The sequence below is a fragment of the Dermochelys coriacea genome, chromosome 1, assembly GCF_009764565.3.
Source record: "Dermochelys coriacea isolate rDerCor1 chromosome 1, rDerCor1.pri.v4, whole genome shotgun sequence".
Classification (NCBI taxonomy): domain Eukaryota; kingdom Metazoa; phylum Chordata; order Testudines; family Dermochelyidae; genus Dermochelys; species Dermochelys coriacea.
Window position 1 is genome coordinate 200,549,137 of NC_050068.2, and position 15,507 is coordinate 200,564,643.

General features: G+C 45.5%; 1 protein-coding gene across 5 annotated transcripts; it reads right to left on the reverse strand.

Moving 5' to 3' along the window:
* Positions 1–905: 905 nt before the first annotated feature.
* Positions 906–14,546, reverse strand: NEPRO (nucleolus and neural progenitor protein). Of its 5 annotated transcripts, none has more exons than XM_038390912.2 (9): positions 14,425–14,546; positions 13,130–13,284; positions 12,104–12,180; positions 7,684–7,815; positions 7,222–7,299; positions 5,029–5,384; positions 4,041–4,102; positions 3,353–3,582; positions 906–2,701 (listed from the first exon to the last, which is right to left on the reverse strand). In XM_038390912.2, the coding sequence occupies exons 1-9, from the start codon at positions 14,522–14,524 to the stop codon at positions 2,281–2,283; spliced, it is 1,611 nt and encodes a 536-aa protein (XP_038246840.1). In that variant the 5' UTR covers positions 14,525–14,546; the 3' UTR covers positions 906–2,280. The 5 variants fall into 5 exon arrangements, with proteins under 5 accessions (XP_038246840.1, XP_043367744.1, XP_038246867.1 ...); XM_043511809.1 differs by having other exon boundaries at positions 13,247–13,284; positions 14,425–14,541; XM_038390939.2 differs by lacking the exon at positions 14,425–14,546 and adding an exon at positions 9,284–9,674 and having other exon boundaries at positions 13,130–13,165.
* Between the last annotated feature and the right edge of the window lie 961 nt (positions 14,547–15,507).

Sequence of the window (15,507 nt, forward strand, 5' to 3'; positions counted from 1 at the left end):
TACAGCAGTGATGTAGAAGCAGGACTATAAACTAAGTTGTTCTCAGCATGGACCATGGCTTTGTATATATTAGTACAGTAACTCTTCACTTAAAATGGTGCTGCTATTCTTGCACCTTCCTCTGAAGCAGCTGGTGCTGGTCCCTGGTAGAGAGAGGCTTTACTAGACTAAACAGATCACAGGTCAGCTCCTCATGTATTCTCCATCTTTATTTTCAGGTACTTGTATCTTTCCAGGAAAGCAGCCTTCTGGGCTGAAAGCTGCTTCTTAGGCTATGTCCAGCACTGAGTTATGGAATGTTTTACCGAAAAGCTTAATCTGTACCTGCCTTTGGCAGTGTAATAACTCCATGGAAGTGGGTTTGTGTCCTCTGATGAATGAAGGCAGAACACTTTTATTTTTAATCTTGTCATGCTACAGCTAGACTACTTCAGTGCACTATAGTTGGCTGCTACCCTTTAAAGTAGCCTCAGCTACATTGTGTGTAAGCTGAAACATCAGCTCACCTCTTCTCCAGGCTGAGCTGTTTTATACACCTAATCAGCACTTCAAATAGGCAAACATCTTTCAGAAGTGGGGTTTTCAATGAAACCCTAACTGCTGAGACACTTATTCTACAGTGTACCTCCAGCCCTCACTACTAGACTTACTGTATGGATCACTCTTACAGGTGGGGTTTAAACTTCACAGCACCAGCAGGAATGCATGCTCACTGCATGATCTACATTTCAGATCTGGCCAAGCACTGGAGTTAGGGTAGCTTAAAGCAGTGGCTGTCACCTTTCCAGACTACTGTACCCCTTTCAGGAGTCTGATTTGTCTTGAGTTACCTCTAAGTTTCACCTCACTTAAACTACTTGTTTACAAAATGAGACAAAAATACAAAAGAGGCACAGCACACTTACTGAAATTGATTCATTTTTATTATAATTATAAAAGTCTATTGGAATATAAAGAGTGCTTACATTTCAATGTATAGTAAAGTTATCTGTATAAAACTTTAGTTTGTACTGACTTTGCTAGGGCTTTTTATGCAGCCTGTTAAAACCTAGGCAAATATCTAGATGAGTTGATGTACCCCCTGGAAGACCTCTGTGTACTCCAAGCGGTACACGTACCCCTGGCTAAAAGCAACGCTGTAAGAGCCAGCTTATATGCTCCCATACACTTCAGGCATCAAAATGGCAAAGACTGCTGTCCTCCCTCTAAGATCATGACAATACAAAGACATTGTGATTTCTGTACTAGCAGCAAATATTAAAGGGGTGACTGAACATAGAAAGTATTTTAAAACAAGCCAAGACTAAGTATTTGTGGTGTTCAATCTTTACTCAGAGCAAGGGAGGGGTTCCTTTGATAGCCAGAAGCAGATGGCCCAGCTCTTTCCACATGCTAGAGGAATCTTGTCCTCTAGTTGGTTTCTAACATGGTGTTTTATACTACATTCTGTGATTGCAGCACTTATAAGACAGGTCTCTCATAGTCATGCAGTAGGACTAGAGAGAGGCATTGTGCTTTTCCAGATGAAGAGATGAAAAACGCCCAAATAAACCCCTGTTCTCTTAGCAAGGCCCCCTCACCCATGAAGATATTAGACTGTCCGTCTGAGATCTCCTCTAAAATGGCATTTTGCAAAGAAACATTTAGTAAGGCCACTATCTTCTGTATGGCAGCCTCACTAGCCCCTCTCACACCACCCCAATTATTGTGGGGAAATTAAGTATGTGGATTTCAGAGACTAACGCTTTAACAATGTTTCTGATAGTTTCCTTTAGGAGACCCCAACCCATCTTCTAAAGGCAGTTATAAAAAGCTAGACTGTGGAGTTCTAGAGTAGTAGTCCCCAAATTTCATGGTTGGGCCCTGCCATACACTTCTGTGTGCATCCCTCCCCCACATGGTCAGGAGCAGGGCTGTAGCTCCTGAGGTTGGGGGGGGGGGGGGGGAAGAGGGATGGAGATAGACGCAGGTAAGGGGGCCAAGGCTGGTGCTGTAGCTCAGTGCGGGTTTCAGGCCAGGGCTGGAAACAGAGCAGTAGCCAAGGCTTGGGGAAGGGCCAAAACTAGGGATGGGACAGATGCAGAGTCGAGGCTGTGCACGGGGCCACAGCAGAGGGGTTGGAGCAGGGTTGGGTAGTGCTCCTTCCCCCACTCCCCAGGGGGGCTGGCTTGAGCCCCATTGTGCCCCCCTAAAGTTCCTCCACACCCACCCTTGGGGGGGCATGTCCCACAGTTTGGGGACCTCTGTACTACAGTGACTCACCCACACATTACACCAGTGTTATACACCCATTGCTGCAAAAATGTCATCAATATCATCATTCTCACTAGCCCCTTTCACTGTAGGTCCAGGGTTTCTTTCCAATGCCACAGGTTCAGAGATCCCCACTTTGTCTTGTTCTCCAACATGCGTGGCAGTACTACAGTCTCCTGCTTTTCTTAAGTGAAGTGAATGCTCACACTGCTGAGCAGGAAAGAGGGACACAGCACCAGGCATACTGTCTTCAAAAAGGATGGAAGTGTTTTGTTGAACAAACTCTGGAGTCTTCTTTGAGACAGATTTTGATCTTCTAGACAGTTTGATCTTCCTTTGCTGCCAGAAACATGCTCTGTGGTACTGCTTTGGCCAACATGCCTTTTGCAAGCCAGAGAGAAGGTATTTGCAGATAGATGCTTTAACACAGCCCAGTTTTTTCTGCAAGCTTTAAGGTGAAGGGGGAAAAACAAAGCAATTCTTCAATGGGGCGGGGGGGAAGACACACAAAAGGGTTTCTGCTCTGGCAAAATTCAATCCTCCCAGCTTTGGGGGACTTGGACATTTCCCTTCTTCCCTCACAACCCAGAGGTATAGAAGCATCTTGGAAATCATAAGCCCAGGCTTGAAAAATATCACCATCCCAGGTAGAAAGAATATTTTCCCACCCTACATCTTATTGCAGTGTAGAAAGTATTCATACACATTTAGAAAAGCTTCACTGCAGATGAGTGAACAGAATAATGCACCTCCCCTCAAATGCATTTCTAGATCTGTGAACATTCCAAGGGCTTTTTTACACAGGAACTTGCAACCGTTTCATTAAATTGATTTAATTAAGAAATTGCACACTGGTGGACTCTAACTTTGGTTTAAGAATAGCTTATTTCTGTCATCTTAAACCAAAAACCCCACTCATACCAGAACAGCAGCCACCACTCAAGGTTTTGTACTAGCCTAGCTACATTAGTTTTAATTCAACACTTAGGTAATGCCAGTACAATTTTCCCACAGAGGTAAGACCTAAATAGTAGGATATATTAAAGAACTGCAAAGTGGTGTCCCTGAAAACCCCAAATCCATGTTAAATTACACCTACCTGCAGCCCTGAGCCTCCACATGCTGCAGCCGTTTGCTTTTCAAAAGTTTGGTTCCCAGAAAGAAAGCTTCTGACTTGAGCTTTTTGCTTTTGCAGCAGAGAACGGCCATTTTGAGTGCTTCAGACAGTTCTCCAAAAGAGCAGGCTTCTCTAAACCTCAACACAAGGGATTTGGTATGCTGGGATCTTGCTGCTTTTGCTTCAGAAAGTGTTAGTCTGAAGTCTACATCCTGAAATAAAGATGAGGGAAGAAATTAGTGTTTTAAAAAAAATCAGTGTCCAATTGATCCTCAAAAGGAGAAAAGCTCAGATGCTTAGTGTTAAAGAAACATCATTTACTGCACTGGGAGGCAGTGGTCTGGTTGTTAAGAGCAAGGGACTTAAGTTCAGGAGACTGCAGTTCAATTCCCATCTCTAGCACCAACCGTGAAATGGAAACGGATACCCACATTTGTAAAGCACTCAGATCTGCAAGCAAAGTATAAAACTACCTAGTCTACGCAAAGCCGCCATGCCAGTCTGAGGAGCTAAGACAAGGTAAGCCAGGTCTTACCACTAGCTTCAAAGTACCAGGGACAGGCAGCCCAGAGGGGAGAGAATATTTTCCATCACAAACATACAGAAAAAGGCTTTGGAGCTCCGATGTCCTCTTTGAGATACAAAGTGTGTTAATTTAAGCCATACAAACCTTTTGGACTCTGGGTTTAAGTTGCCTACATAAGGTCTTGATGTCAAATTCCAACTGCTTCCCTGGGGAGGGAGAGAAAGAGAAAAGATTGTCACTTAAAAATGGGAAGAGTTAGTTCATTTTGGTAAGAGTCCTTTCCGTAACTGCAGTTTCACCTCAGCTCAGCCGTTCAGTCTGCTGCATAGCCATACAGGAGACATCAGGCCATAAGCTGCTTACTAACAACTGGCTCACACCAAGGCTCAGCATTGCCAGCTGGCAATGCAAAGAGGGGCGAGCAAAGAATCAAGATGTAAGATACATCTCAGCCACCTAGGAGCAAGGAACAAAATGGATGGTGAGATTCACTGAAAGCAACACAGAAAAATTAGGTGGATAAAGAAAGCCATTCATGCACTTTGATGCTTTTGGCTTCTGTCACCACCCCTACAGGAGGGAGGTTTAGTGGTTAAAGCACAGAACTAGGAATCAGAGGATCTAGGTTCTGCTGTATGGGACTTGGCCAGTTTACTTAGCTTCACTGTCCCCTCATTTATAAAATGGGGAGGAGGAATGATAAGCATGAGCTGTCTACTATGTAGACCTACTGAGAGGCTTAAATTGTTCATCTTTGTAAAGGGTTTTGAGATCCTGTACTTTACCGCACCATGGAAGTGCAAAGGATTACTTAACACACTTCCCCCCGGCACCAGAAGTCTTCACATATTTCCAGAAAAACAGTAACAAAATTGCACAGCTTTACACTTCAAAAGATGACATGAAAGAGAAGGGTAGGCCAAAGCATACTTCTTACCACTCTTCTGTTAAGAGATCCCAGCATGTACCTGGCCCAGAGAAGCTTAAAATGAAGCATTTCATGCTGGGACCTGTGATATCCCTGAGCCACAGGATTTACTCCATTTTATGCAAGTCAGGTAGAACCTAAGGATTAGAGGCATGTTGCAAACATGGCTCTCCCCACCAACAATACTGCAGCAGAACTCTTTACCTTTATTAGATCTTTTCACCGAAACCGGCTTCCCAATGTCAATGGGGCGCTGAATGCTCGTCATCTTCTTGCTGCCCCTTGTGGGAGCTGCCAGGCCTCTCTCTTTACTGCACCTGGATGCTACTGCAGGCCCTGTGAACAGTTTGTTCAGCCATCCAGTTGCCTTTTTTGTTGCAAGTACTTTAGGTCTTTTCTTAATCTCCAAATAAAGGGGTCCCAGAAACTCAGTGATTTCAGAAGGGAAGGTAAACCCCTTAATGTAAGGCATCTGCTGGGTCCTGGACACCTCCTGCAGCAACCCAGACAACACCCCATATAAAGAAATGAGGCTTTGTAATACACACCTATAAAGAATCCTGGGAAAATAAACACATGGGCATGAGCCAGCTGCAGACACAAGCTGTTTAACTTGTATTCACTAAGCAAGTACACTAATCCTGTACCTGCCTCTCCCTCTTCCTCCCCTTTTTGCCTAAAGAAGTCCCTTTCCTCTTCCCTCCTGCCCCCGACACTTCTGGGTCCTGACTTCATGCTCTCCAACCACCTTTCCTTGCATGTGTTTCGAAACTGGTTCTTCCCTACAAATACCCTAACCTCCCAATGTAAACTGCTTCTTCAATGCTGATTTCTGGCCTAAGGGAGGGTTACCAGTTTTGGCTGGACCTATCCCTGGAGGTTTCATCATGATATAATCTTTAATTAAAGATTCATCTTTAACTCCTGGAGACTCCAGGACAGTCCTGGAGGGTTGGCAACCCTAATCATGGAACATCAGGACAGAACTTGCTCTACTCTATAAGTCTCCATCCAATACCCACCCTCCAGAAACCTCTTTTCTTCCCTAGCACTATATCTTGTGGATCTTCCATAAACCCTGGGAATTAGCATGTTCCCAGGTAACATCCAGCCAAGCCCATTTAACAGGCATTCTTTCATGCACCAAAACATTCTGCATCAATTCAATACAGTTGGGCCTACTTATTTGATATTATACACTTTCCTTTTCAATGTCAACTGGAAAAAATTTTTCCTGTTCCAAACAGCACTTATACAATTTATTATATACATGGAGCTACGCCACGCAAGAGAATCTGTATTTTTTTCAGTCTAACTGCACACTTTGTACATGAAGCAATGACGTGAAGAGACTGGAACAATGATTGCACTGAAAGAATCAGGAGCACTGAGGACTGACTCCATTCCATCAATTTTATTTTCAGATGAGGCTGATTGGTTACTGGAAAATCCCAGATGTTAAAAAATGTTGTGGCAAACTGACACCATGTAGTATAGAGAGGTATATACAGGGTGAAATGGTTACTGGAAAATCCCAGATGTTAAAAAATGTTGTGGCAAACTGACACCATGTAGTATAGAGAGGTATATACAGGGTGAAATGAACTTGGCTAAAGAAAATATATGTTTTGCAGTTTATGTAAAGTGCAGGTCCTGTTAGCAGTTGTGGGAGAGCCTTGAAGGAAGAGGGCTAATTGGAAAAACTGGACCTGGAAGGTAACTGACAAGATAGGAGGGAAAGTCCTTAAAGAAGACACCCTAGTTACCAAGAGTGGTTCAAACTGGTTTAATCAAAAAGAAATTTTCAGTCATGTAGGGTATGATAACAAAGGTATAACAAGCTGAGGGTTCACTCCGAGTACCTGCCCTGTCCAGCTGGAACCAGCCTACATGGGTTTGAGCACCCCGGGTCTAGTTCTGTTGTAAGTATCCAATCCATACTTATAACTGCATGTTACTATATGGGTGTGGTTATTGCTTAGGCATTTAAGACACATTTGGAGCAACTATAAATATCATTTTGCCTTTGGATTTAATAAAGGAATTTATGGTTAAATTAGTGTCATGGTAAAACCCTGTATTAATAATAATAATTCTAACCACCCTGACTGTGGTATAGTTAAGGTTAGAGAAATTTGCTAAGTATGCACATTTCACATCCACTACAGCATCCTACAGGATATCCAGTAAGAGAACACAGCTTCTTTGTCGCACATGGAACTGGCAGGTCAAGAGGGAAGGAAGGTGGCAACGACTAGGACTACACCACCCTGTTCTGGTGAGATAACTCACTAAGCAGAAAGGCCAGAGTACGGCCATGCCATCTGCTGGTGAAAGTATCCAAGGAAAAGAAGACAGACAAAAAACAGTAAAGATTAGTTTTCAAAGTGTACAAACCATAATCTGCTCAACAATCCTGAAACCACGGTGTTCAAGAGAATGTATTCTTCCAAACACAGATGCTTAACAGATAGGCTGGAAATTAAGCTGATTAAGGTTAGACAACACTATAACACTGTACAATGGAACTCAGTGAGCAAAGAGACTTTCCTAAAAAACAAAAAAAAAACAAAAAAAAAACAAGCAGCAATTGCTTTGGCAATTGTTTAGACTAGGGATACCCAAATGCAGGCTTACTAGGGGCTGCAATGGCAAACTTGCCAGCAGCATGAGTTTCACACCTAATAACACAAATGCATGCAACTTGAAGCTTCTTTAATAGATTAAAAAAAAAAAACTGCTTGGCTGAGTCCAGCAGCAGTTACGAGCCTACAGTAGATGCAGTTCTCACCATGAAGCTGAATGGGGGAGGGCTGCAAGTGATATTTAAGAAAATCATTCTGTAAAGAGAAAGGATACACAAATGCTTTGCAGCAACACTCTAGTAAGCGCAGCAAGAGCTTGCAGCCTCCCAAGATCTTCACCGCCACCACTTCTATCACAGGCTGGCTGGGAACTAAGCACTCCCGTGCATTTTCAGATTTACTTTTCCTACATTGTCAGAAGGGTAAGGAGATGGTGGTTACACTTAGCATTTGTATTTTCTTCTGAAGTTTTTAGAAGCTTAGAGGTAATGCTTACTGAAGCCTGGTCTACACTACAAAGTTAGGTGCCTTTGTGCATGTGTCTATTCTTAAATCCGTCTCCCACCTATGTAAGCACCCTGTTATGGTAACACAGTAACACCCCCTCCCCGAGTGGCGTTGAGCCATGGTCGATGTACTGAGGTTGACGCAGCACGAGTGCAGACACTGCGTTACTTATGTTGACTCTAACAGTCCTCCAGCAGCTGTCCCACAATGCTTGACACAGACTGCTCTGGTCACAATTATGAACTCCACTGCCTAGGGATCACAGAGAGTGGAAGGCTCCCTCCCCTTTAAAGCCCCCTGATTCTCCCACTTGGTGAGCGCACCTAGCAGCTCTCCATTGTTGTGTGCAGTTGCCCAGCTGGACATGACAGCTACACACTCCAGACATGTGCCAGCTCAGATTACATAGGAGATATTAGAACTCCTGGGCCTGTAGGGAGAAGAGGCTGTGCAGACACAGATACAGACTAGCTGTAGAAATGTGGACATCTATGAACGGATTGCACGGGGGATGCAGAAGGGGTACGACATGGACCAGCAGCAGTGCCACATGAAAGCGAAGGCACTACATCAGGCATATCAGAAGGTCATGGAGGCCAGTCGTCAATCTGGTGTCAAACTGTAGATGCCACTTTTACAAAGAGCTGCATGCCATACTTGGCAGAGACCCCATCACCACAATAGATACCTCCAAGGAGCCTGAGCCACAGGCCCCTGGCATGAACAGCAAGGATGAGTAGGAGGTGGAAGAGGAGTAGCATGAGGGACAAGTGACCAAGGATCCAGCTATGCTGAGCATCTGGACCTGTTTGAGATTCCACTGCAGTCCAGGCAGTTGAGCATGGGGATGTTCGATGCAGAGGAAGGAACCTCAGGTAAGTGTAACTGTATTTCCCATTACATTGATGTACTGATGATGCCCCCACCTTAACAGGACACAGCTATCAACTTTTCATTAGTTTACTCATACAAGACGAGGTAGCAGAACTAAGAGAGGTAGCATAGTTATCTGCTTTTCATTGCCCTGTAGAGTTAGGCAAGGGGGCCATACTGAGCAATTTGTTTATATACAGGGATGGCCCTTGAATCCTCCTGAACGAGCTCGAAGAAACTTTCATGGAGTTACTCCACAGTCCTCTCTCAAAGGTTTCTAGGAATGGCAGCCTTATTTCTTTCTCACACCACTCCGTGACAATTTTGGCAGGCACTATTGCAGTACACAGGTAGCAGCATACAGGCCCGGGCAGCTTCAGGACACTAGCAGCAGCTGTGCTCTCTGTTACCCTGAGAAGTGAGATATCAGCTAAAATCACCACCCCCCCCATGGGAAATGGTGCCAGTATTCAGTGCTGTTGCCTTATACTCACAGTTTCATGCAACTGAACAATTCCCTTCTCATTTTCCTCACGCCTGGCGTGCCACGCTCACTGTGGCTGGTGCTGTGAGTGGCGCCCGGCACAAGCACACCAAAGCAGATGTGTCAATGAGCGCGTCATGTTGAATTCTTTAGGGGAGCAAGGGATGGGAGTTCTGAACCTCAACTTTCGCTTTCCGTTGTGACTATACTGACAATGGTACCTCTGTGCATTTTATGTCATTGCTGCCTTGAGGGGTTCCTGCTCCACATCCACTGAACGCCTGAGTCAGATAAGGAGGAGAAAGAAGAGTACTTTGGGTGACATGTTCAATGAAATCCTGCAAGCCAGTGCTGTATCAGAGCTCAAGCACAGGGCCTGAAGGGTGAACACTGCAGACGGCCTGGAGAAGGAAAGAGCAGATAGGTCAACGGTCCAGGAGTCCCAGCAGGAAAAGGAGAGAGAGATGCACCAGGACACAATGGGGCTTCTCTGACAACAAACAGAAATGCTGCAGACTCTTCTGGACCTATAGGTTCAACAGTCATGGGCTTGCCTCCCTTTGTAGTCCATGGAGAACTCCACTGCAGCACCTCCTTACACCCCCTCCAACATTCCACATGGCATCATGGGCTGCATCCCTACCCCATCATTCTACCCCACAGAATATTAAGGACAACCAGAGCATCACATACACTGACCTGTGAAAGCCACAGTTGCTGATGTGTAGGTAAAGCGGACATGAACATTCCTTCCCCCTAGTTAAGTTCTGTTCCATTAGTTTTTAATGTATTTGCTTTTAAATTGCAGGTTTTTCTTTGCACTTTTTGCTAATTAATAAAATTCTATTATTTCAAAAATAATTCATCTTTATTAGATCACAACATATGCTGTAGAGTGCCTAGCAGTTCTGAAAGTACCCACTTGTTACTGTATGGTGTAACAACTCAGAGGATCAATGACCTACAGTGTAATAATTATAAATGTACAGCAAGCACCACAAAATTAACAAGTACCCTGACTGTGTGATATTCAGAGATGTACACCAACCACCACACAATTCCTAACAGGTCCCAAACAGCAGGTCTAGGAAGAGCACAGTCTACCACAACACATTCCTGTGACTTACTGTTGATGTGCTCTATGAAAGCCTCCCTGAGCCGCATAGCTCCACATTGAGCAATTCTAGTAGCCCATGTGTTTGGCTGTTCAAACTCAGCAGACAGCCACTCCACCCCAGCAGCAAACTTGCCCTCTTTGCTTCACAGATATTATGCAGGTCACAGCAGACAGTTGTAACCGTTGGGATGGGTTTTTTTCACTGAGATCCAATCTTGTAAGTGAGCAATACCAGCATCCCTTCAATCTACCAAAAACGCATTCAACTGTCATTCTGCACCTACTGAGCAGATAGTTGAATCTCTCCTTGGTGCTGTTGAGGTGGCCGGTGTACAGCTTCATAAGCCAGAGGAGTAAAGTGTAGGCTGGGTCCCCCAGGATCACTACTGGCATTTCAACATCACCGTGGTAATCCGCCAGTCGGGAAAGTGCCTGCTTGTGGCTTTCTGAACAGTCCTGTGTTCTTAAAGATGCAAGTGTCATGCACCGTCCCTGAGCAGGCAACACTGATGTTGGTGAAGCATCCCTGGTGATCCACCAATGCTCGCACAATCATAGAAAAGTAGCCCTTTTCTGTGGATGTAATCTGTGGCAAGGTGATCTGGTGCCAAAATAGGGACATGCATGCTGTCTATTGCTCCACTGCAGTTTGGGAATCTCACCACTACAAATCCATCCACTATGCCCTACACATTGCCTAGAATCATGGTCCCGTGTAGCATGAGACAATTAATGCCCCTGCATGCTTGCGTGACAACAGCCCCTCCCGTGGATTTTCCAACTCCACAATGATTTCCCACTGACTGGTGGCAATTCAGCCTTGCAAATTTCCACAGTGCAATTGCCACTTGCTTCTCCACTGTAAGTGCAGCTCTCATTTTGTGTCCCTGTGCTGGAGGGATGGGGCGAGCACAGCACACAGATCCAGAAAGGTGGCCATTCACATCCAAAAGTTCTGCAGCCATTACTCGTCATCCTAAACTTGCACTACGGTGAGATCCCAACAGTCAGCGCTCCTTTCTCAGGCCCAGAAGCGGCTCTTCACCATCTGCATCTGCTCTGCGAATGACACTAGCAACCCTGAATTGGTTCTTGCTATGTCCCACAGCAATCTGTCATCCAAGAAATCATCAAGTTCCTCGCCGATTCGCTTCTTCTTATGGCTCTGCAAATACTGGAGGATCATGCATCTGTCTTGTGCTTGCAACACTTACGACAGTAGCGCAGAGCTGTGCAGGCTCCATGCTTCTGTCGGAGATAGTGGACAGTTAAGACGGCTGTGCAGTTTCATGGGATTTTTTTTTTTTAAAAGACAAGAAAATTATGGGATATAGATGGCATTTTGTGATGGAGACAGTTACATACTGAAAAGTTGAGCCCTTGCTCCCAGACATCCCTGCACAACTCATTTCTGCCCTACCATGCATTGTCAAAACTTCCCAAGAGACAGTGAGCTGGACGGTGGCAGGTTGCACACATGGATACGTACCCATGGTGCACTGCACTGTGCATCAACCCAAATACTCCTGGTAAGTATGCACAGAGCTGATGCTAGGAGCCAAGTATGCACGTGCACAAGCAATATACTATCTGTGGCAGCTTTATGCCAACATAACTTGTGTCGACCAAAGTTTGTAGTGTAGACATGGCCTAAGATACTGTATCATGTAGCAAGAGAATGGGTGGTAAGATATACAGTTTCATGCAACTTACTTGGGACACAACTCCGCCAAGCCTTGAATGGAGCCCGTCAAGTTCATCTGATTTAAACGCTTTAAGCATTGTTCTACCTGGAAAGAGAACAAACACCTTGGGTGGATATTTGCAGAAAAACAAGTTTTTTAGCCTAAGAGTTGTCCATTAAATTACGCAACATCTCCCCTTCTCGGTCTGTCAGGGGCAGTAGGTGGACCTTCTGAGTCTCTTACATAGGTACATTCAAATATCCAAATAATGGTGGTGGGCTCTCTCTAGGACATTATTGTGACAGGAATTTACACTGGGACAAAGAAATTGTTGATTAATGCTGACTCCTGTAGGCTGCATGTTGCTATTTTGGGGATTTAATTAAGTTTTCAAAAATAAAAATGCAGATGACTTGAGAAGGAGGCAGTGTGTCAAGTGGATAGATTGGAAGTCAGAAAACCTGGGTTGTAACCTCAATTGGGCTACAGCAATGAGCAGCATACTTATTATATTTAGCTAAAATGCACCAAAATTTTTTTTTTTTAATTGATGATATTCAGCAAATATATTCAACTTCACTTTTTAAAGCTGCTTTGAAAAAAACTCAGTTATTTCCCAAGGATAGTTTGCAGAAGTTGTATTTCAAAGGCAATTTGTAGATTATTTTCTCCCACCCCTGAACACAAATATTTGAATTTCTATTATTAATGAATTGTAAGAAGCATGAAATGGATAAAAACATCTAATTACATTTATTTAGGGTCTTAACTTGAACACAAAGGGTCTAAATATTGTTCTTACAGAAATAAGTAGCAGAATTCTCACCGACTACAAAGGAGCAAGACTTGGTTCAAAAACAAGTGGAACTTACAGTGTCTTAAAGACAAGCAAAGAGAGTTATGAAACTACCAAAACCCACACTTTTGGGATGAAAACAAGCCTGCCAAATTTCTTCCTCAAAAGAAATTTTGAGAAAATTGCAATGGACTCATAACTGACATTTAGAAGGCTCATTCCAACCATAATTCTGTCATGAAGATGTTTCTTGCTGACCTGTTTCAGAGACAAATAGGTTTTATGGTGAGACATTCTGTTGTGGAAACCATAAAGGATCGAATGTAAAACTTTTCCTTCTGCATCCACAGCTTTACTCTTTAGCAATGTGCTGACCTTGTAACATCCTTTAATAACAGTGGGAAGGCATCTCACTGAGGAAAAAATGGACACATTAAATTAATTATTTATTCCATACAAGATAAATCATATTAGGACAGCATAAATTACAACAATCCATGTCCCAAAGCAACATACTTCATAAAAGCTAGGAACTACCTACCTGACTTGTTTTCAAATACATTTGAACAAATACCAGTTTGCTACTCTTGCCTGCAATACATTATTTAGTCCTTACCTATGATATATAACACATGGGAGTTCCCTTAAAACAGAATTTTAAGTCATTTACTTCTCCCCACTTTTTCCGTTTTCCATTTCACTTAGCTTGGACAGTGCAACTTGACTAGTTTAGGCAGTATCACTAGAGCTAGTCCAATAGATTTGGATTTGTGTTCCTAAAACTGCAAGGGAATAGAAATAAAACTGCCAGGTAGCGAGCTGAGGGAGGGGGTTGGGTTTTTTTAATCATGATCACTTCTAGTCAGGTTGTGTTCTGTATTTAAACCACAAACCTTTAGAACTCTTGCATAATGACAGGTTTCAGAGTAGCAGCCGTGTTAGTCTGTATTTGCAAAAAGAAAAGGAGTACTTGTGGCACCTTAGAGACTACCAAATTGATTAGAGCATAAGCTTTCATGAGCTACAGCTCACTGCATCTGTAGCTCATGAAAGCTTATGCTCAAATCAATTTGTTAGTCTCTAAGGTGCCACAAGTCCTCCTTTTCTTTAGAACTCTGGGACTAAAACTACTAGATCAGACCCTCTAAAAATCCATTCCCAGATCCTTGACAATCCCAGTCACACACATGCTTCACCCAGTGCGCGCCTAGCTGTGTTTCACAGTCACAGATGATCTGAGAGTCAGGTACTGGTGCCTCAAGTTTGCAGGCAGGAAGGGCAAGAGGTAACGGGCATGTACGTATGGGGGGGGGGCGAAGGGGGGTCGCCACATACCCTGGTGAGTTCTACTTTCCTCCTCCCCAAGGCTGCTTCCACTATAGCCCCCGACCCCAGCATCCTTCCCATGCAGCGCCCCCCCCCCCCCCCCCGAGCATCCTTCCCGTGCAGCCCCACGCACGCCCCTGGCAACTTCCCTCTCGGTCCCAGCGGACGGTGGTACGTGCTTGTTCTTCCCAATGCCCCCTCCCCAGCGCTGCCCTTTGGTCGGCTACCTGCGGGGTTTTGGGCCGGCAGGGCCACCGTAGCGCAGCTCGCCGGCCACGGCACACGCCACCGGTTCCACGCCGCCTCCCCCTGCCCGGGCGCCGCCATCTTGCCGGGGCGAGAAGAGGTGGGGACTCCGAGAGTGGCGATCAGGGGGCGGAGCTACAAGAAAAGAGGCGGGGCTGGGCGGAACCTGGGCGGAGGCAGGTGCGTGGGAAGCGCCGACTCTCCTGGGCGGGGCCTGGTGCGAGGCTCCCCCCCTCCCCCCGGGCCTCCTCGTGCGGGGCTGAGTCTCGTGGCGCCCCACAGGCCCCCGGGGCCCCCAGCGCGGGGGCGGGTGAGGCCAGAGCCCCACGTGGGCCGGGTGCTGCCAGGGCCCAGACCCCGCCCCGCCGGGGCAGCCTGGCCGCTGCTGGGGTTGTGCCTCAGGCTCCAGCTCCTGGAGGCAGGCGATGGGGGGAGAAGTTGAGCTGGGCCCCAGGGCAGGAAGTGTCTCGCCCTCCCGGCTGCCGAGCTTGAGCTTGAGCTTGAGAGCGCGACCCTGGGGTAGCCTTAAGGCTATGAAGGCGAAGAACCCAGCCGGCTTAGTTTATTATTATTTTGATCTCATGATTTGTAAGCCAATCTCATGATTTTTCGGGGGCCTGTAACTCGTGAGCTTTGAACGTTGAGGGCTGGCAGCGCTCCTGCCGCGGCTGAGATCACCCCAATGGGCATCCGCATGGCAGGGATCTCGGGTAGTGTGGCCAAGCCGGGTCACTGCCCCTCTCATCACATCTCAAAGCAGCACCAGACGCTGCCAAAACAACAGAGGCAAAACCTGTGGCTATATCATCACTGTGTCGGCTACAGTGATCAGTGCTCCCCACAGAACACCTTTCAAGAGCCAGGGGTACCACGGGTGTCTATCACAGCATATGGTGTCCCTCATCCAGTAAACTAAATGCCCCATCAATAACTATGTGGGTGAAATGAGACGATCGCTACACTGAACTCACACGGGGAAATGATAAAAGACAAAAACACCACATGGTCTGTCCATCACAGGCATCTAGCCACCTTTCACCAAAGTGACGTGAAACCTGGGAGCT

Excerpts from the sequence above, each read along its gene's own strand:
- NEPRO (XM_038390912.2), bottom strand. The coding sequence starts at position 14,524 with ATGGCGGCGCCCGGGCAGGGGGAGGCGGCGTGGAACCGGTGGCGTGTG. Across the intron at positions 12,181-13,129 it reads CCTATTTGTCTCTGAAACAG|GTAGAACAATGCTTAAAGCG; the intron begins GTCAGCAAGAAA and ends TTCTCTTTCCAG. Across the intron at positions 2,702-3,352 it reads GTGGAGGCTCAGGGCTGCAG|CTTGCAGAAAAAACTGGGCT; the intron begins GTAGGTGTAATT and ends TTCACCTTAAAG.